This window comes from Podarcis melisellensis, assembly GCF_964234715.1.
Source record: "Podarcis melisellensis genome assembly, chromosome: 11".
NCBI lineage: Eukaryota > Metazoa > Chordata > Lepidosauria > Squamata > Lacertidae > Podarcis > Podarcis melisellensis.
The window spans coordinates 54659277-54678601 of NC_138543.1; the positions used below are offsets into that span (position 1 = coordinate 54659277).

Consider the following 19325-nt stretch of genomic DNA (forward strand, 5'->3'; position numbering starts at 1 on the left):
CGCACAGTCATTCTGGCCTCATTAGTCCTCGTTTGCTGTCCCTTCCACTCCTGGAGGAAAGGTTGATGTCTAGCTGCAAAAGAGTCCCTTGTTCATTCTCTAGTGAGAGGATTGCTAATGAGGCTGCTGCGATGTTTAGTTGATTAATCTCTTAGATCAATCAGTTTAAAAAACCTTTTTGCAGCACAGTCTTAAGCATGTCGCTTGGAAAAGAAGCAACTACTTCTGTGTTCAGTACTGTGTGATAAGTGTGGTCAGGATTACAACTTTACCTCACAATCATATATGTGTCTGTTGAGGTGTAAAGTCCCACACTAGGGCCGGGCAATATCTGGAGGAGACAGTTTGGAGGAGAAAATCAGCTAGGGGGAGGTGCTTAACCCCAACCCAGCACGCCATTTCCCACACTCCCTCCCCACAGCTGCTTCCATAAATCCGCTCCACTTCCCAGTGGGGAGGAGTTGCAGTGGACCGCGTGGCCACCCACTCCCCACCGGGGGCGGGGGACTTTGTTCCCCATTGCCAGGGGATCCTGGCCACGTCAGAGCCTGGCCAGCCAATCCGCTGACTGGGTGTGTGTGGCCGGGGCCGTTTAAACTGAGGAGCGAGCCAGAGGACTTCCTCTTTGGCTCGCTTCCTCAATCACCCGCCCTCCCTCCCTATTCTGCAGGTTAGGCAATGGCCTTGCTATGGACTTCGGTTGGTCGCCTTGGTTGTCCAAGGGGACTGGTAGGAATTTTTCCACTTGGAAAATTGGCACTGGCCATTTGGTTTTCGCCTTCCTTGTAGCAATCGTCACAACTTTGTTAGGGTTGCGGTTAGGCATTGTTTGACCTTGTGTGGGGGAGGGGAGGGGTGGATTTCGTTAAAGGTATCTGGGGGTGTTGATCTTGTCCAAAGCCCGGCGGGGGCTAGAGCCTTGACAGAACCCCAACGGGAACACCAGGGGGAGCTTGAGTTGGTTCACACAATGGGCAGGAGTCAGATATAGTCAGGTCCAATCAATGCCTAAGCCAATACCGCTCACAGTCTGTAATTCAATAAAGTTGTGGCCAAAATTTGCCCAATAACATAAACCTAATATCTTGTGTGAGTTATTTCCAACGAGGGGGTGGCTGTGGGGTCTTGACACGCAACCCCCTGTCTGATGTTCCAAACGCAACTGGTGAGCAGCTTGGCCCAGGTTTTTCACAGCATAAGCAAATCCAAAAAAAATATGCTGTTATATGTCTGTACTTATGGGTACACCTTCTTTTGTATTCTGGGGGAAGAAAAAGAACAACAGGTTATTTAGCTAGCTGAATTTCAAGGTTAATAGAGGCCTCGTCTGGAGGAAATAAAATAACTGAACCATCTTATTAATCAACACTCATTTCCTCCACCTTATAAAGGGACACGACTCCAGCATGTTTGGTAAATTGCATTTTTTCCTGACTCCAGTTTCAACCCTCCTTCTTTCATTCACGTTGAACTTATTCAACATTTTGGTTCAATTTGGGTTTAATTAAAGGTAACCCTTTTGAAAACCCTGACGAAAGAGAAGTACACATTCAACTGTGACCGCTGGCTGGATAGCAACGAGGACGACAACGAGATTGTGCGGGAACTAACAGCTGAAGGCCCACAGGTGGCTGAAGTGAAGCCAGGTGAGAAGAAAGAGGACCTCCAGGGGGGGCGTGTATTTGGGTACCAATTAATCTCCCCCTGCCCCACCCTCATTGGAACTGTATCTCCTGCAGGCGCCATTAACAGGCTGAATGGCTGCAAAATTTCATTATGAAGTTGTTGGTTTTTAAAAAAATAAAAACCCCAGCTCTTTCTGGAGACATCCGTGTTCCTTCTGCTGGGTCATGGGAAATGTTAGGGGCTTAGCAGTATAGTCGTCATTTGGGCTACACCTTCTTGGTGTCTTGAGTTCCTTTGGAGAAAGCTGTGGAAAACTGAGATAATTTGGGCACAGTCTAGCCCCCTTATCCGACATCCTGAATGGGGGTCGGATGCACCCGGCCCAGAACTAGCGTCCGCCAGGGCAGAACTCCCCATTCTGCCATCCAAAAGTGGAGGTGAGAGCAAATCCAGTATGATTGCATCTTCGTTGTTGTTGTTTAGTTTTTAGTCGTGTCCGACTCTTTCTGACCCCCTGGACCAGAGCACGCCAGGCACTCCTGTCTTCCACTGCCTCCCGCAGTTTGGTCAAACTCATGCTGGTAGCTTCGAGAACACTGTCCAACCATCTCATCCTCCTCCGTCATCTCCTTCTCCTTGTGCCCTCCATCTTTCCCAACATCAGGGTCTTTTCCAGGGAGTCTTCTCTTCTCATGAGGTGGCCAAAGTATTGGAGCCTCAGCTTCAGGATCTGTCCTTCCTGTGAGCACTCAGGGCTGATTTCCTTCAGAATGGATAGGTTTGATCTTCTTGCAGTCCATGGGACTCTCGAGAGGAAAAAAAGTGTGTCTTATGGATCGAAAAATACGGTATTATTATTATTATTATTATTATTATTATTATTATTATGCACCTTCTGCCCATGCTGCAGAGGGAAGTGAGGGGCAGGTGGGGCTTGTTAACCTGAGAAGGTAGCCCATCTAGGAGAAGGAAAGCTGATTCTAAACCTCGGCTGCCTTGCGGGATATCTTTGGGAGAAGACACGGCTATGGAGTAAACCCTACACAAATCCGGAATAGAGTCCCTAAGATGGTGAGATGGCCATTGTCTCTCGAGACAGACGAATTCCAACAATAACAGATCAAATTGCCTATGGTGACCAGCAGTGGCTCTGCAGGGAATCTCCCCAGCCCTACCTAGAGATCCTGGTGATTGAACAAATGCTGCACCACCGAGCTGTGGTCTTTCCCTTAAACGCAGCTCTGCTGTTCCAACGTGGGGCTACCTTTGAAGGTGACCCAGAAACTGCAAATAATCCAGAATGCGGCAGCTAGACTGGTGACTGGGAGCGGCCACCAGGACCACATAACACCGGCCCTGAGAGATCTGCATTGGCTCCCAGTACATTTCCAAGCACAATTCAAAGTGTTGGTGCTGACCTTCAAAGCCCTAAACGGCCTCAGTTCAGTATACCTGAACGAGTGTCTCCACCCCCATCGTTCAGCCTGGACACTGAGGTCCAGCACCAAGGGCAGTTCCCTTGCTGTGAGAAGTGAGGTTACAGGGAACCAGGCAGAGGGCCTTCTCGGTAGTGGTGCCCGCCCTGTGGAACGCCCTCCCTTCAGATGTGAAGGAAATAAGCAGCTATCTTCTCTTTAAAAGACATCTGAAGGCAGCCGTGTTTAGGGAAGTTTATAATATTTAATGCTATATTGTTTTTAGCACTTGATTGGAAGCCACCCAGAGTGGCTGGGGAAACTCAGCCAGATGGGCGGGGTTTAAATAATAAATTATTATTATTATTATTATTATTATTATTATTATTATTATTATTATTATACTTTATATAGATATACATTATAATATGCATTGTAAAACATTGCTGCATCATCTTAATCAAACATAGCCTGGCACTCCATGGAAAATAAAGCTGGCCTAGTTTAAACTGCTACCGTCACACTGGTGTGTATCACGGATATGGCACAACCCCCAATCAGCCTCGAGTGCTTAGGCCCGCAGATGAATAAAAACAGAATTCAGGATTACAGTGGATCTGAGACATCTCTGGCAGTACCTTCCTGCTCATTGATCTGTATGCAGAGGAGAGCTGTTCCCGAGAAGTTGTGCAAATGATTATAATTGCAAATGCTATGATTAACATGTCAACAAACCTTTGATGGAGTTTATTTTTAATCCGCTGTGTGAAGTGGCTGCGAGGAACAGTGTGTGTTCCCTGGTCGGGCTCTGCCGTTTGCCAACTGCATGGAGCAAAGGCCACAAGGAGCAAAGTTTGACGACGCTATTGCTTCTCCATTTCAGGAGGTGACCACTTTGGTCCAATGCAGATGTTGCCAACTGTGATTTGCTAATTGGGAGCCAGCCTCAGGAGCACATGTTCACTTCCTCTATCCCTCTCTAGTCAAAATCCCTGCTTCAATATCTTATCACACATAGTGAAGGATGGAAGGATCTGCCAATCTCTGCCTTAGTAGCCTTTTCCTGGAAATAGCGTAGCAGAGCTAAACAGGAAGCCCTAGCTGATTTCTGAGGAAACAAGCTTTCAAAGTGTTGGTGTTAACCTTTAAAGCCCTAAACGGCCTCAGCCCAGTATACCTGAAGGAGCGTCTTCACCCCCATTGTTCTGCCCGGACGCTGAGGTCCAGTGCCCAGAGACTTCTGGCGGTTCCCTCACTGCGAGAAGCAAAGCTACAGGGAACCAGGCAGAGGGCCTTCTCGGTAGTGGCACCCGCCCTTTGGAACGCCCCCCACCAGATGTCAAAGAGATAAACAACTACCTGACATTTAGAAAACATCTGAAGGCAGCTCTGTTCAGGGAAGTTTTTAATGTGTGACATTTTGATGTATTTTTAATCTTTGTTGGAAGCCGCCCAGAGTCGCTGGGGAAACCCAGCCAGATGGGTGGGGTACAAATAATAATAATAATAATAATAATAATAATAATAATAATAATAATAATCTCCAACCCCCTCAAAAAAGTTTTCACACAACATAACCCTATATAAACTCACAAAGATATGTCCAACAATGCAGGATAAATGTTGGCAATGTGGTAGTCATTATGCAGGTTGCTTACACATATTTGGGACTTGCCCAGTGTTTTCAAATTTACTGGCATACTATCGAAAATTTTATTTCAGATCTGACTGTCTGTTGTTAAATGACCCCTTAATCTTTGAAGGGTACAGTCTTAGAGGATGATAAGTTAGATAATCCTCTAACTCAGCCTTTCTCAACCTGTGGGTCCCCAGATGTTGTTGAACTACAACTCCCATCACCCCTAGCTAGCAAGGCCAGAGCTCAGGGATGATGGGAGTTGTAGTCCAACAACATCTGGGGACCCACAGGTTGAGAACCGCTGCTCTAACTGTTGCCCATCATGGTTTGTTTTTTTAAGTCTTCAACTGGACACACAGTGAACGACCTTCTTGTGGTTTTGTATGATTTCTTTACGCTGGGTTTTATTTTTAGTTGCACAAGTCATGCAAATAATCACATAAGTTATCTAACTTACACAAAATAGCCAGCATCAAGATGAATAATGCATTATTTGGCAGAAACGAAACTGCAGCAGAAGGGAAACAGCTTCGATTGCGATGAATGCAAATTAGAATGGAAACAACTGCCACCTTGCATCCCTACCCAAAGGCCATCAAGGAATTTTGCACCCACCTGAATTCTCTGGTTATCTAGCAACGTTTTGATAAAATAGGTAGTATAGCTTGTAACCCCAAAGCAGCAAGCTTTTATGAGGCAGGCACAGAGCTCAACAATGTGTGCCTTACCGTTTGGAATCTTTGTTGGTTTTTCATATTTCTTGAAGTGCTGGTTGTATGAGAGACAATAATACAGAATTGCCTGTGGGAACCACAGAACTGTGAAGCTTTGGAGGAACTGCTCTCAGCCACAGGGAAAGAGTTGTAGAACCCCATTCCTGGACTTGTTTTTCTTTAATTCACAGCACAATTCAAAGTGTTGGTACTGACCTTTAAAGCCCTAAATGGTCTCAGTCCAGTATACCTGAAGGAACGTCTCCACCCCCATCGTTCTGCCCGGGACACTGAGGTCCAGCTCCGAGGGCCTTCTGGCGGTTCCCTTGCTACGAGAAGCCAAGTTACAGGGAACCAGGCAGAGGGCCTTCTCTGTAGTGGCGCCCGCTCTGTGGAACGCCCTCCCACCAGATGTCAAAGAGAAAAACAACTACCAGACTTTTAGAAGACATCTGAAGGCAGCCCTGTTTAGTAAAGCTTTTAATGTTTAATAGATTATTGTATTTTAATATTCTGTTGGAAGCTGCCCAGAGTGGCTGGGGAAACCCAGCCAGATGGGCGGGGTATAAATAATTATTTCTTCTTCTTCTTCTTCTTCTTCTTCTTCTTCTTCTTCTTCTTCTTCTTCTTCTTCTTCTTCTTCTTCTTCTTCTTCATGGATTCCTTAACCTGTGCCTTTGCAGTGAAAAAGTACCGGGTCGTTGTTCACACTGGGATGGTGAGTGGAAGTGGGACAGATGCCAATGTCTTCACTTGCCTCTATGGGGATCAGGGAGACACCGGGGACCGCGTCCTGCAGAACAGCGTGAACTCGATCAATAAATTTGAGAAGGGCAATGTAAGTCTGTGTGCCTGTTTAAGAAGACACCATGATATACTAGCTGTGGAAAGAGGGAGAGGGCCAGCCCAAATAACAGACATGGGGCCAGTTGTCCCAGACAGATGCCAGCATTGGCAGAAATGCTGAGCAGTCAGTTCACAGGTGGCAGTGCCATGGCCTTTTTAAAGGATCACAGGTGTAGCCTGGAAGCTGGCTGCTCAGATTTTTATCCCTTGTTCTAGCTGCCACAGCTGGTGTGCCATTTTGCTGTGGAGTTGGAGGGGCAGTGTTTGGTCATTGTCAAGTGACTGCAGGAGGTGCTGCCTAACCCATCTAGTGGATGGGAACGTTTGCCATTTTACATGTGGAACAGAGCCTTTTTCCAGCTGATGGGGGTACGTCTGCCGGGGGTAATGCCCCAAACCATTGTGTGGTCCTGCCTCCTTTTTTAGAAGTGGCAGCCATTTTGTATTACACCACATGTTAGCCATTTTGTGACTGGCGTGAACAGCACTTTGTCAACAGTCCAAATGTGGCTCAAAAAGGCTTGCAATCCCCAAGTTATTTTACATAGTTAGATATTATTAGGAAGGGTGTGTGTATGTACCATTTTAACGTTCTGCCTCACATGCCAAAACTGTCCAGAGTCAGTTTGCTCCAAACAGCTGGAACTGCACATCTTGCGGAGTGATTTAATTCATCTTCTACACAGTGGCAGCTCAGATATATAACAAAAGGGTTGCACTTTTATGCTACAAAACAAAACAAATCCGAAAGGGAACGTCCCAAGCTGCTTATAAATAACTTTAATGTAGTTTTTCTTTTGGGGAAGAGAATCCAGAAGGGCTGGAGGCAGAGAGCAATTCCCTGAAGAAGAATTCACCACAGCTCGAAACCTGCTGGACATTTAAAAAGAGACTATATTGAAGTTATTTATAAGCACCTTGAGATGTTCCCTTTTGTTTTCATGAGCTGTAAAACATGAGCCAGACCTGAAGTGCTCCCTCAGATTCCTTTTTCATCTCTGATGGGGTTTGTTGTCAGGAGATGTCTGAATCTTCTCTAAACAAGCCCTCGGTATGTACCTATTGCTGTTTCTCAAAGTTAACTGTATCAATGTTAGCAGCTTAAAAGAGTTTTAAGTAACACTGATTTGTATAACCATTTGTGTGTGTATATAACCACTTTACATTTAAAGCACTCTTATACCACTGTAACAATCATGGCTTGCCCAAAAAGAATGCTGAGAGCTGTTGTTTTAAAACTGTAGTTTGAGAGCTACAATTCCTAGCCCCCTTAAAAACTACAGCTCCCAATATTCCTTTTAGGAAAGCTGTTACTGTTAAAGTGTTATAAATCTTACAGGAATCATTTAGAAGTGTACCTGCACATTTTGCTTCATAACTTTCTTCTTAGGAGGGCTTAAAAAAAAAGCTCAGAGTTTAGAGCCCTGTGTTGGCTGCTTACCTAGTACATCCACATACTCTACTCACCTCTTGACACCCCTCATTGGGGTGATCAATTTATATAGTGCTTTTATTGGGAAAGCCCCTCTTTAGACGGCACTCCAAAATGTGGCAAGCCAGCCAGTTGAACTTGGAAGCTTTCTGGCTCATTTTGCTCTGTCACATCCCGGGCGTCTGCCCTACAAGTCCTACAAGTGATGGCAGGTGTACATTAAGCCTTGCTGGGACACAACTCGGGCACCAACTTGAAAAAAATATTATGGGGGGCTCCACCCTACATCACAATATTTGGCACCTGCTCACCATTTCAATAAGGGACACGGGTGGCGCTGTGGGTTAAACCACAGAGCCTAGGACTTGCCAATCAGAAGGTTCGAATCCCCACGACAGGGTGAGCTCCCATTGCTCAGTCCCTGCTCCTGCCAACCTAGCAGTTCAAAAGCACGTCAAAGTGCAAGTAGATAAATAGGTACCGCTCCAGCGGAAAGGTAAACAGCATTTCCGTGCGCTGCTCTGGTTCGCCAGAAGTGGCTTAGTCATGCTGGCCACATGACCCGGAAGCTGTACGCCGGCTCCCTCAGCCAGTAAAGTGAGATGAGCACGCAACCCCAGAGCTGTCCACGACTGGACCTAATGGTAAGGGGTTCCTTCACCTTTACCCCATTTCAATGGCAATGCCCATCAACTTGGGGTGGTGGTAGCCCCTCAAATATTTTATTGGGGACAAAGGGACCTTGTCCCCTAGGAGTTGGCTCCTAGAGGTGGAAGGCAGGGGGTCCATCAGCAGATGGAGTCAGAGCTGATGACAGGAAGCGCCAACACCCCCTGGCTGATGGTAAGTAAAATGGCAGGCAGTTAGGGGATTGGCTGTTGTGGCAGTTCCTCATTTGCCCCAGTGAACCAGCCTCCCCTGCCTGAACCCATTTCTCTCAGAACTGAGTCCACCATCCCAGGTGTAGAAATGTGCATTTGTTTCTTGACGTTCTTGTCTCCCATTTTGACCATTTTCTTTCTGCTTTCCCTTGTGCCGAAGGCCGATGAGTTCATCATTGAGGCGGTCGACCTGAAGCAGGTGAGAAGGGTGAGGATAGGGCATGACGGCAAAGGAGGAAGCAGCGGCTGGTACCTTGGCAAAGTGATAGTGAGGGAAGATGGACAGCCAGAGAGTGAGGATCAAGAATTCCCCTGCTACAGGTACTAGGAAAAATGTCAGGTTCTGCCTGTGCTCTGTCAACTGGCTGAGTGTTCAAGATGGCAGGCTACCCTTTTGTTTTAACACACAATGAGCACACTGTGGGCCTCATTGTACAAAACCTGTCGCCTCCATTCTCTCGAGTCATGCCTCAGAGAGAAAATTACAAACAAGGATAGAATAGGCATCAGCCACCCAACATAACCCCAATGGCCTCGACCACTGAACCTCACCATAAACGCTCCTGACACAAGTGTCCTGTGTCCATCTTAGCCTAGCACACAGTGGTTGAAAATAGCATCAACAATAAATAATAATTTTAGGAAGTGTGCAAGCTACTAGGATACAGCATGCAAGTGGAATGTACAGCCCTTTCAAAACCAGGAATAGTTCATAAGGTGAAATGATTTAGAATTACCCCACTGACCAATTTTTTTTGGTTTTAAACATGGTATTCTTTCCTTCCAATCCAGTGGCCTTGAAAAATAAAAATGGGTGCTGTATAAATAAAGCCACAATTGGTTCTCCTTTCCATGTGATCTACCTGAGCACCAGGCAATAACTTCCCTCAGAATCATGGAGGCAGCAAATTATAAACCCCAGAGAGACATCACAGGAACATGAAGACCAAGGCCCAGATCTTAAAATCTATTGCTCTGCAGTCACAGTAACACATGCCACATGCCACATAGTCCTTAACCTCTCCAGAGCCCTCTTTTCCATGTAAGACAGTCAAATCTCAAGAGAAATTTCCTTTGCTGTCCTTGCACCTCTATTATCTCTACCTTTCAAATAGAAAGAGGGTCACATGACAGCCTGCAGCAGAAGAACCCAGCCCAATGCTGGCACATGCGTTCTTTGCCAGCATGGCTGCCTTCTGCTTGATGGTTGTGTCATGGGCTCTTAAGAAGTTTGAAGACAAAGGTGCTCGCCAACTGCATCCTCTATTATGAAGGAAAGCAGATCTCTCCATGACCTGTAGATATTGGATGGCCAACCATTCCAGGCCTGCTGGTCAAGGAGTCTTCCGATTTCTTTGGGGCGTTTCTTTTTTTTTTTTGAGAAGCATAAAATCTTTGTATGAAACGTTGATCACAAACTATGGGCCTTGCTTATGGCTGACGTAGATGCTACACTCCTTACAAGGAGGCTGCTGGAAGCAGCTTTCCTGTGATGAGTGATCCTGGATATAAGACCAAAACAGGAAGTATCTCAGAAGAACATCTCATGAAGGTGCCACCTAAACAGCAAGATGCCTTGACCATGGCGGTGGCTTAATCCCTAGTCACTGGAACAAGATCCTAGGATGGGAACAGCATCAAGACCTGCGTGAGACACAGGTACTAAGTTGCAGCAAGGTAAAAACCAAAGACCAAAACCAACCCTACGAAGACTTCCTTCCTTTGGGAAGTTATTTTGGTTGCTTCTACAGCTGCTTTCCTTACATTCTTACTTCTCAATCTCTGCCACAAGTCACCACAGCAGAGGATTACTGTTCCTAACTAATGCTGGGCCAAAACCACGGACGAGCATGTTGACGAACCTTTTACATCTCACTCGAAACACACCCTCCCTTGTTCGCTGGGGGTGGGTGTCAGTGGAAGATGAAATGTGTCCTCATTGCCAAGGCAACCAGACCAAAACAGAATTGCTCGGATCTAATTGTTGCACATTTTTCCTAGCCGGTGCAGAATGCAGATGTCATCCATCGACACTTGCTTTTGGTGGGATATGCATTCGGATATATATCTTCACCCACATTTTTCTCCAGCCTAGTCATAAGCAACTGGAATTGGGAAAGTCTTGTCTAGTAATGAAAATGGACAAAATCGCCAGTATGGTGTAGACAAATAACGAGCATCAACATCAACGCCTAGGCAACAGAGATTCATTTCCTCCTATTCAGAGGGAGGGCAGTAGGTAGGATTTGTTTTCTCTCAGTGCTGTTGTCACATAGGACCGCCTGACTGGTTGCAGGGTGCTGTGGCATCATCGTGATCTTTGATTGGCTGGGATCATGGTGTGATGTGGCCTTTTCAAGTAGAACAAAATGGCGCCCCAGCAGTAGCAGGCAGAGGGAGAAATGGCAGTAAACAAACACAACCTTTTTTTGCAAGAAAGTGTTTTTTCTCCACAATGAACATCCCTAAAGAGCAGGTTTTGCAGCAAAAATGAAAACTCAGGTGCGGTACTGCTAATTGAGGCATCTAAACCTTTCCAAAGCGCTTACCTTTGGCCACATGGTTTTAGAGACTGAAAGGGAAGAATACTGGGTAGAGTACATACCCGACAATCAACAAATGTTCAGCGAGGGGAAATTGGGTTCCTTCGTTTTGCATGCTGCCCATTCTGCTGTGGTGCTTTGCCAGGGTCTCACAGCTATTTTGCATTTTTTAAAAAAATGGAATATACAGTCACCAAATGCGTGCAATGCATCTGTTGCCAGGCTGCACCAGTTCAGAATGCAAATTGGGTATGTCAGAGAGAGAGTGAGTGTGAGGGCTGGCCCTATGAGGAGACCGAGTGAGGCAGCTGCCTCAGGCAGCAAATCCTGATGTGGAGGGGGAGTGGCCAGAGCTGTGAGTCCCACATGGCCTGCCCTGTGCCCCTTGCACCAGCCCGCTGCCCTTTAATGAAATCCTCAATTTAAAAAATGGGGAAGAATAGACAATGTTTTGTAGATGTGGCGCTGTGGGTTAAACCAAAGAGCCTAGGGCTTGCTGATCAGAAGGTGGGCGGTTCAAATCCCCACGACGGGGTGAGCTCCCATTGCTCGGTTCCTGCTCCTGCCCACCTAGCAGTTCAAAAGCACGTCAAAATGCAAATAGATAAATAGGTAAGGTAAAAGGTAAAGGTACCCCTGCCCGTACGGGCCAGTCTTGACAGACTCTGGGGTTGTGCGCCCATCTCACTTAAGAGGCCAGGGGCCAGCGCTGTCCGGAGACACTTCCGGGTCACATGGCCAGCGTGACATCGCTGCTCTGGCGAGCCAGAGCTGCACACGGAAACGCCGTTTACCTTCCCACTGGTAAGCGGTCCCTATTTATCTACTTGCACCCGGAGGTGCTTTCAAACTGCTAGGTTGGCAGGCGCTGGGACCGAGCAGCGGGAGCGCACCCCGCCGCAGGGATTCGAACCGCCGACCTTTCAATCGGCAAGTCCTAGGCACTGAGGCTTTAACCCACCAGCGCCACCTGTGTTCATAAATAGGTAAACGGGAAGGTAAACGGCGTTTCCGTGCACTGCTCTGGTTCGCCATAAGCGGCTTAGTCATGCTGGCCACATGACCTGGAAGCTGTACGCCGGCTCCCTCGGCCAATAAAGCGAGATGAGCGCTGCAACCCCAGAGTCGTCCACGACTGGACCTAACAGTCAGGGGTCCCTTTACCTTTACTACCTGGAATGTAACATGTCAGAGGTTGGGATAAAACAGAAATTATACATATTCTTAGTAACCTTTGGGGTCATTTTTTTCAAACTCCCCAAACAAAGAAGGTTTCAATCTTTCTGATGATGTTTAAGGCATTAACTGCCAGAAGTGAACACCTTTCCCTAGCTCTTGTTCCCTGTCCCTTAAGCATCTCAAATCCACAGCTGAGAAATGGAATAAAGATGACAAATATATACATTTACCTTGCAAGGTGATATGCTCTTCTTCATTAGAGGTCTTCAAACAGAAGCTGCGTGGCCACCTGTCAGGGATTCTTTCACTTGGGGGTCCCTTCAAACCCTACAATTCTGTGAATTATTGGATATTGTTTCTTCTTTGCCAGGTGTCTTGTAATCTGTTTCTTATTCCAGATTGCCATAAAAAGGTCTCTAGGCACACAGGTTTGTTTCCCAGTATATACACTGTATCTTCCTGGATTTTAATAAACCTCCTGATGCTTGGCTGGTAATAGCAGGTAACTTAACTTTTATTTGCTGACCAGATGGCTTGACAAGAATGAGGATGATGGCATGATTATTCGGGAGTTAGTTCCAGCTGGGAGATCATCTATTCTGGAAAGTGAGTTTGCAAATGGATTTCATGTCTGGCTGTTCAGTTTTTTACTTCATTGGGACGGGGGTAGATAGAAAGCATTCTTTTAACTCATTGTGTCTTCTCATTGTTTCTGGTCAAGTCCTTTGAATGTCTATTTATCTTTCCTCCGTCAAGTATAGGAATGGATGACACTGACCATTTCAGTTGGTCCTGAAAGAGTCTGAAGTCTCATACATGAATTCCTAGCTTCTGTCCTTTCCTTTCCCTTCCTATTCTTGTTCGATCACCAGTGATGAGGGATGAGTTTTTGCCCTATGTTGTCAGGCCTCATACCTAGCACATGCTAATATTTCTGTAGATATCGGTTACCACATCAGCATAAAAACAGGGGACGTCCCTGGAGCCAGCTCAGATTCAAAGGTTTTGATCAAGCTCTACGGTGAAAAAGCAGACACGAAAAAGGAGACGCTTTTGGTGTCTGATAATGACTTAGAGGACTACTTTGAACGAGGACGGATTGATATCTTCACTCTTGACACAATGGACATTGGGGAGGTAAGAACGAACTGCAAACATGGCTTTGTGCTGCAGAAAGGATTGGTTTAATTGTTAAGGTCGCAGTGGCTTTTAAAATGGAGTGTGTTTGCCTAGCAGTTCATCATACTTTATGGCATCACATGCTTTCTAAACTGAAACCCACAGTTAAGCAATGGCTTTTTTAGACTCAAAGAAAACATCAGAAATAGCACGCATGGACTCCAGAGCTTGTTATCGGACTCCATGTTGAGGAAAACAGTGAGTCGAGGCAGGGGAAGAGGAAAAATTGGAGCATGGTGTTTTGAACCCACTTAGGGGGCAAACAGGACGCGGGTGGCGCTGTGGGTTAAACCACAGAGCCTAGGACTTGCTAATCAGAAGGTCAGCAGTTCGAATCCCCGCGACGGGGTGAGCTCCCGTTGCTCGGTCCCTGCTCCTGCCAACCTAGCAGTTTGAAAGTGCAAGTAGATAAATAGGTACCACTCCGGTGGGAAGGTAAACGGCGTTTCCGTGTGCTGCTCTGGTTTGCCAGAAGCGGCTTAGTCATGCTGGCCACATGACCCGGAAGCTGTACGCCGGCTCCCTTGGCCAGTAAGGCGAAATGAGCCCCGCAACCCCAGAGTCGGCCATGACTGGACCTAATGGTCAGGGGTCCCTTTACCTTTTTAGGGGGCAAACCTATGGAAAGATCCACTGGGATAAGCATCTTAGGTAAAGGTAAAGGTACCCCTGCCCGTACGGGCCAGTCTTGACAGACTCTGGGGTTGTGCGCCCATCTCACTTAAGAGGCCAGGGGCCAGCGCTGTCCGGAGACACTTCCGGGTCACATGGCCAGTGTGACATCGCTGCTCTGGCGAGCCAGAGCTGCACACGGAAACGCCGTTTACCTTCCCGCTGGTAAGCGGTCCCTATTTATCTACTTGCACCCGGAGGTGCTTTCGAACTGCTAGGTTGGCAGGCGCTGGGACCGAGCAGCGGGAGCGCACCCCGCAGCAGGGATTCGAACCGCCGACCTTTCGATCAGCAAGTCCTAGGCGCTGAGGCTTTAACCCACAGCGCCACCTGTGTCCCGATAAGCATCTTAGGATGCAGCATATCACTGGCCCAGCCAGCTGATTCCTGTCTCAGCCAGGTTCAGCTGGCATTAAGTTCCCCATTCCAGCTTGGCCAAATATAGCTCCAGCTCATCTTGCTCAGCTCAGCTCAGCCTCAGCTGGCTGAGCCAAAGCCAGGGTAAATCCCCCCAAAGGTCATGGTGGGGGCATGGCAGAAAGAGGACCAAAATGGGTGAACTTAGAGTGGACCCTAAGCCCATTCAGTTCTATGATGCGACCCAGCACCCCTGCATAACATGCTATTTTAGGAGGATATTTCAATCAGTAGAACATGAGACTCTTAAACTTGAGGTCGTGGGTTCGAGCCCCACATGGATTAAAAGATCCCTGCATGTTCAGGGACTGGACTAGATGTCCCTTGTGGTCCCTTTCAACTCTACAACTCTACAATTCTACGATTCTATGACTTGTTCTCTCTCTGCCATGCTTAGGTGGAGCGGCAGGCCCGCTGCTGAAGGGGCGTTTGGTCTGGTGCAATTTTACACTAGCTTAACTTACATTGGCTTGCTTTACACCACCTTCTTGTGCACAGCACTCCTCACTACCTCTGCTGTCTGTAGAAGTCTTAATATGATGTGCTGTCAGTTTTGCACAGGCTCAGATCCTTTAGCCTCTACTCAACAGGCTTCAGTCATTTTGAGAGCTGCTGGGAGAATAATGATGATAATAATAATAATAATACAGTCATACCTCGGGTTGAATATGCTTGGTTGATTGTTTTCAGGTAACGCTCCACAGTGACCCGGAAGTAACAGAATGCGTTACTTCCGGGTTTCACCACTCGCGCATGCGCAGACACTAAAAATGACATCACACGCATGCGCGGAAGCGGCGAATCGCAACCTGCGCATGTGCAGAGGTGCAGACATGGGTTGCGTTTGCTTCCGGATGTGAACGGGGCTCCGGAATGGATCCTGTTTGCATCCAGAGGTACCACTGTAACAACAACAACAACAACAACAACAACAACTGATCTCCAGGGTTTTTTTGTGTGTGTCCAATGTTAGTCATACTTAGAGCAGAACCATTAAAATCAATGGGCATGCCTAACTTAGCTCCAATAACTGCAATGGGTCTACTTTGTATGGAACTTGGGTGCAACTCATCAAATCTAGACATTGTATCTGCCTGCCTGCCATAGCACTGAGCAGAATCCAGAAGTCCCCTTTGAGACAGAGAGCAAAGACAACTGAGGTAGTTGAGAACTGAGCAAAGCTAGAGCAATAGGCCTTTCCATGACACACTCAAACTCTTTCCGTTCTGCCTCTCAAAGATCAAGCGGATTTCCATCGGGCACGACAATGTAGGACTCCGGGCTGGCTGGCACCTTGGCAGTGTTGAGATTTCAATTCCTGTCCATGGCAAGCAATACAACTTTCCTTGCAACCGGTGGCTGGACAAAACCGAAGCCGATGGAAAGGTAGAGATTGAAGTCTACCCCAGCGAGATCGTCCCAATTGAGAAACGTAAGGACTGGTGGCACCTTTCTAGTGATGATGATTGATAGCATTTTCTGGGAGTGAAAGAAAGGGAGGGTTGTCCTCTGTGATGTTGGAAGATTTAGGGCAGATACAAGAAAGTACTTCTTCACACAGTAAATCATTTCCCCCCATGAGGATATTTTAATCCTTTCCCTATTGGAAGTTACATTTGTTACTCAACAATTATAGTCAAATTCAACAAAGCTAGTGACTTCCAGCTCTCCCAATGTCTATGTTTATACAGTTGCACCTTGGAAGTCGAATGGAATCTGATCCGCAAGTCCGTTCGACTCTCAAAACATTTGAAAACCAAAGCACAGCCTCTGATTGGCGGCAGGAAGCTCCTGCAGCCAATCAGAAGCTGCGGAACCCCGTCGGACATTCGGCTTCCAAAGATAGTTTGCAAACCAGAACACTCACTTCCAGGTGTGCTGCGTTCGGGAGCCAAAGCGTTTGAGAACTAAGCTGTTTGAAAACCAAGGTACGACTGTATTCCAAATTACATACAATTGCATTTTAAGGTTCTGTATTATCTAATTTCATCCTCTAAAATCTATTGGGGGGGGGAGAGAACAGCCTTAATTCCCGCAATAACCTCTCCTCCCCGTCTGCTTCAAACATAGTGATAAATTACGAGGTGTGTGTGGTGACTGGCGACGTGAGGAATGCGGGTACCAATGCCAACGTCTTCATGCAGATTTATGGTGAGCTGGGCAAAACAGAGGTCCTGATTCTGAGAAACCGGTCAAACAACTATGAGAGAGGAGCAACAGAAACCTTCAAGGTAGGGCTGAGCCACAGAAGGGGCTTTAACTAGATTTCTCAGGAGTGAGTGCTTTCCCTCTCCACCAGCAGATCTAGATATTGCATTTTTTTGCCAGGCTTTATGTTCAACGAGCCTTCTTCAGTTTTAGCTTCTCCGAGGTCACGCTTGCACAATGTGTTATGCAGTTCAAAATGTGCCTTGTGGACGTGATCACAAAGAAATGGAAAATATGAATCTTTAGCTCTCAGCCCTGAGAGCTGTGAATGAGATTCTCTCCTGGTCTGAAATTGAAATTGAAATACTTGTACAAGTTGTATACAGTGAGATTACATGAGACCCCCCCCCCACTCATCTCTCTTAGTCTTAATTCCCCTCATTTACTGACGCACACCCACCAAACCCGAAAGTCAGTTGCCCTGTTGTTATCTTTTCATTCAGCAGCCTAACAGCCCATGGATAGAAGCTGTTCTTTACCCTGTTGGTGCGACTAATCATGCTTCTATATCTTCTGCCCGAGGGCAGGAGATCAAGAAAGTGCCGGCCAGGGTGTGAATCATCCCTGGGAATTTCCCTCACTCTCCTGAGGCAACATTCTTCCGCTATTTCATCCAGCGGATTCACGGGACAGCCCATAATATCTTGTGCTGTATTCACCACCCTCTGTAGGCACTTCCTATCAGTTGATGCCAAACCAGCGTACCACACCATGATGCAGTATGAAAGGACACTTTCTATGTTGATTGACATCGTTCTTCCACAATAATCTGAGGAGATTGAGTCTCTGTTGGGCTTTCTTAACCACCTGGGTTGTATTTAGTTTCCAAGTAAGGTCTTCACTGAGATAAACTCCTAGGAATTTAAGGAAAGAGACTCTCTCCACACAGCCCTCCCCGATGCACAGCGGGGCTAGTTCTCCTCTCTTCCTCTGAAAGTCCAACACCATCTCCTTTGTCTTGCTGATATTAAGGTGCAAGTTGTTCCCGAGGCACCATGTAGATATTTTATATTTTTTATTTAGAGGCAGAATATCTGGGGGCTTGCTCCTTGCCTTGCTTGGCAGAGCCAAACTAAACCATGGAAAATAAGTAGCGTGTGGCAGAGGTGTGGAACTGGATCTGGGCAACAGACCCAGAAATTACCTTCCTGACCCCTAGCAGCCCACATTGGACAGGTTGGTGGAGCCACCTGCCTGTCAATCATCTGATGTCACAATTATTCTCCGGTTGTGACTCCTGTATTGCAGTGGGTTGGACTAGATGGCCCTGGGAACCCCTTCCAAATCTATGATTCTGTTATCTTTTTTGCCCATGGGGGTCTTCAGAAACCCCATCCCAGTTCATTATGATTTAATTTGGAAATATTTGTAACTCTCCCCAGTACACTACCTCTTCTCCCAACTTCCGCATTGGGCTTCTGGACCATTCATTATTTCATTCTATATTTTGTTAAACCAAATTTTTGGTCATTTTAAAAAAAGATTTACATATCTATGACTTGCCTGTGGGTTAGTTAAAGATTATAATTTCTTGCTGCGTGTTCTTTTGTCTTTTGCTTTGTTGCATAAACTGCAAAATCATTAAATGAAAGCTATTAAAATACTGTATAAAGAAAAGAAACCCTCTTCAAAAAACTGTCTTTGCAAGCACTGCCTACCATCTGTTTTATATTTTATATAAAAAATCCTCCTGTATTTTTGTTATTTATGCTCAATAGTCTTGTCTTTAACAAAATTGGTACTATTCAGAAAACACCCTTCTGTCCATCAATCTGAAATATAGAGATCATAATATCTAACAGCAGGCATGGCCAAACTTGGCCCTCCAGGTGTTTTGGGACTACAACTCCCAGCATCCCTAGCTAACAGGACCAGTGGTCAGGGATGATGGGAACTGTAGTCCCAAAACATCTGGAGAGCCATGTTTGGCCATGCCTGTCTAACAGGGTTGCTGTAAGGATGACAGAGAGCATGTACAAAACGCTTTCAACACCTAAAAATGCTGTCAAAAATGCTGTCAAAAATGCTCAGAGTTTATTTTACTAACCATCTTAAAGGTAGAAGCTGCGGACGTTGGCAAAGTCTACAAGATCCGAATTGGCCACGACGGGAGTGGCATTGGGGACGGCTGGTTCTTGGAAACTGTCACGGTTAAGAAGATGCCGACAAGGGAGGAAAAGAAGAAAAAGAAGAAGAAGAAGAAGAAGTCTCCTGAAGAAGCGGAGGAAGAGGAGGAGCCTCAGGAGATAGATATTATGGAGGTTTATCAGTTTGAAGCCCATCGATGGCTGGCCAGGGATGAAGAGGACAAGGAGCTGGTGGTGGAACTGATACCAGAGGATGGAGAGGAAATTGAAGGTAAACTGGGGTCACTGGAAGGTAAACTGGGATCGAAGATCCATAGCTCAGTTGCAGGGATGGAAAAGATCCATAACTGAAAGATCCTGGAGAGCCGCTGCATGCCAGTACCAACAATTCTGTGCTAAACGCAATATAAGGCAGTTTCCTTTGTTGGTGTGCATGATTCCTAGTGCATTTCCTTGTATCCAGCTTTAGCGGGTATGGACCTTGTGTG

General features: G+C 46.5%; 1 protein-coding gene and 1 long non-coding RNA gene across 5 annotated transcripts in view; one reads left to right on the forward strand and one right to left on the reverse strand.

Moving 5' to 3' along the window:
• Positions 1-19325, reverse strand: part of LOC309380271 — a 162130-nt gene that overhangs the window by 80812 nt on the left and 61993 nt on the right. The gene's annotated exons all lie outside the window — the stretch shown is intronic.
• Positions 1-19325, forward strand: part of LOXHD1 (lipoxygenase homology PLAT domains 1) — a 175919-nt gene that overhangs the window by 74444 nt on the left and 82150 nt on the right. For all 4 annotated transcript variants that reach the window (XR_014172698.1, XM_081929534.1, XM_081929535.1 and 1 more), the window contains exons 12-19: positions 1511-1646; positions 6077-6231; positions 8713-8873; positions 12804-12880; positions 13215-13411; positions 15782-15974; positions 16613-16773; positions 18808-19108. Coding sequence is in view for 3 of the 4 variants with exons in the window: in XM_081929534.1 (XP_081785660.1) it covers positions 1511-1646; positions 6077-6231; positions 8713-8873; positions 12804-12880; positions 13215-13411; positions 15782-15974; positions 16613-16773; positions 18808-19108 (1381 nt within the window). In the remaining variant the exon portion in view is untranslated. The remainder of the gene's footprint in view (positions 1-1510; positions 1647-6076; positions 6232-8712; positions 8874-12803; positions 12881-13214; positions 13412-15781; positions 15975-16612; positions 16774-18807; positions 19109-19325) is intronic.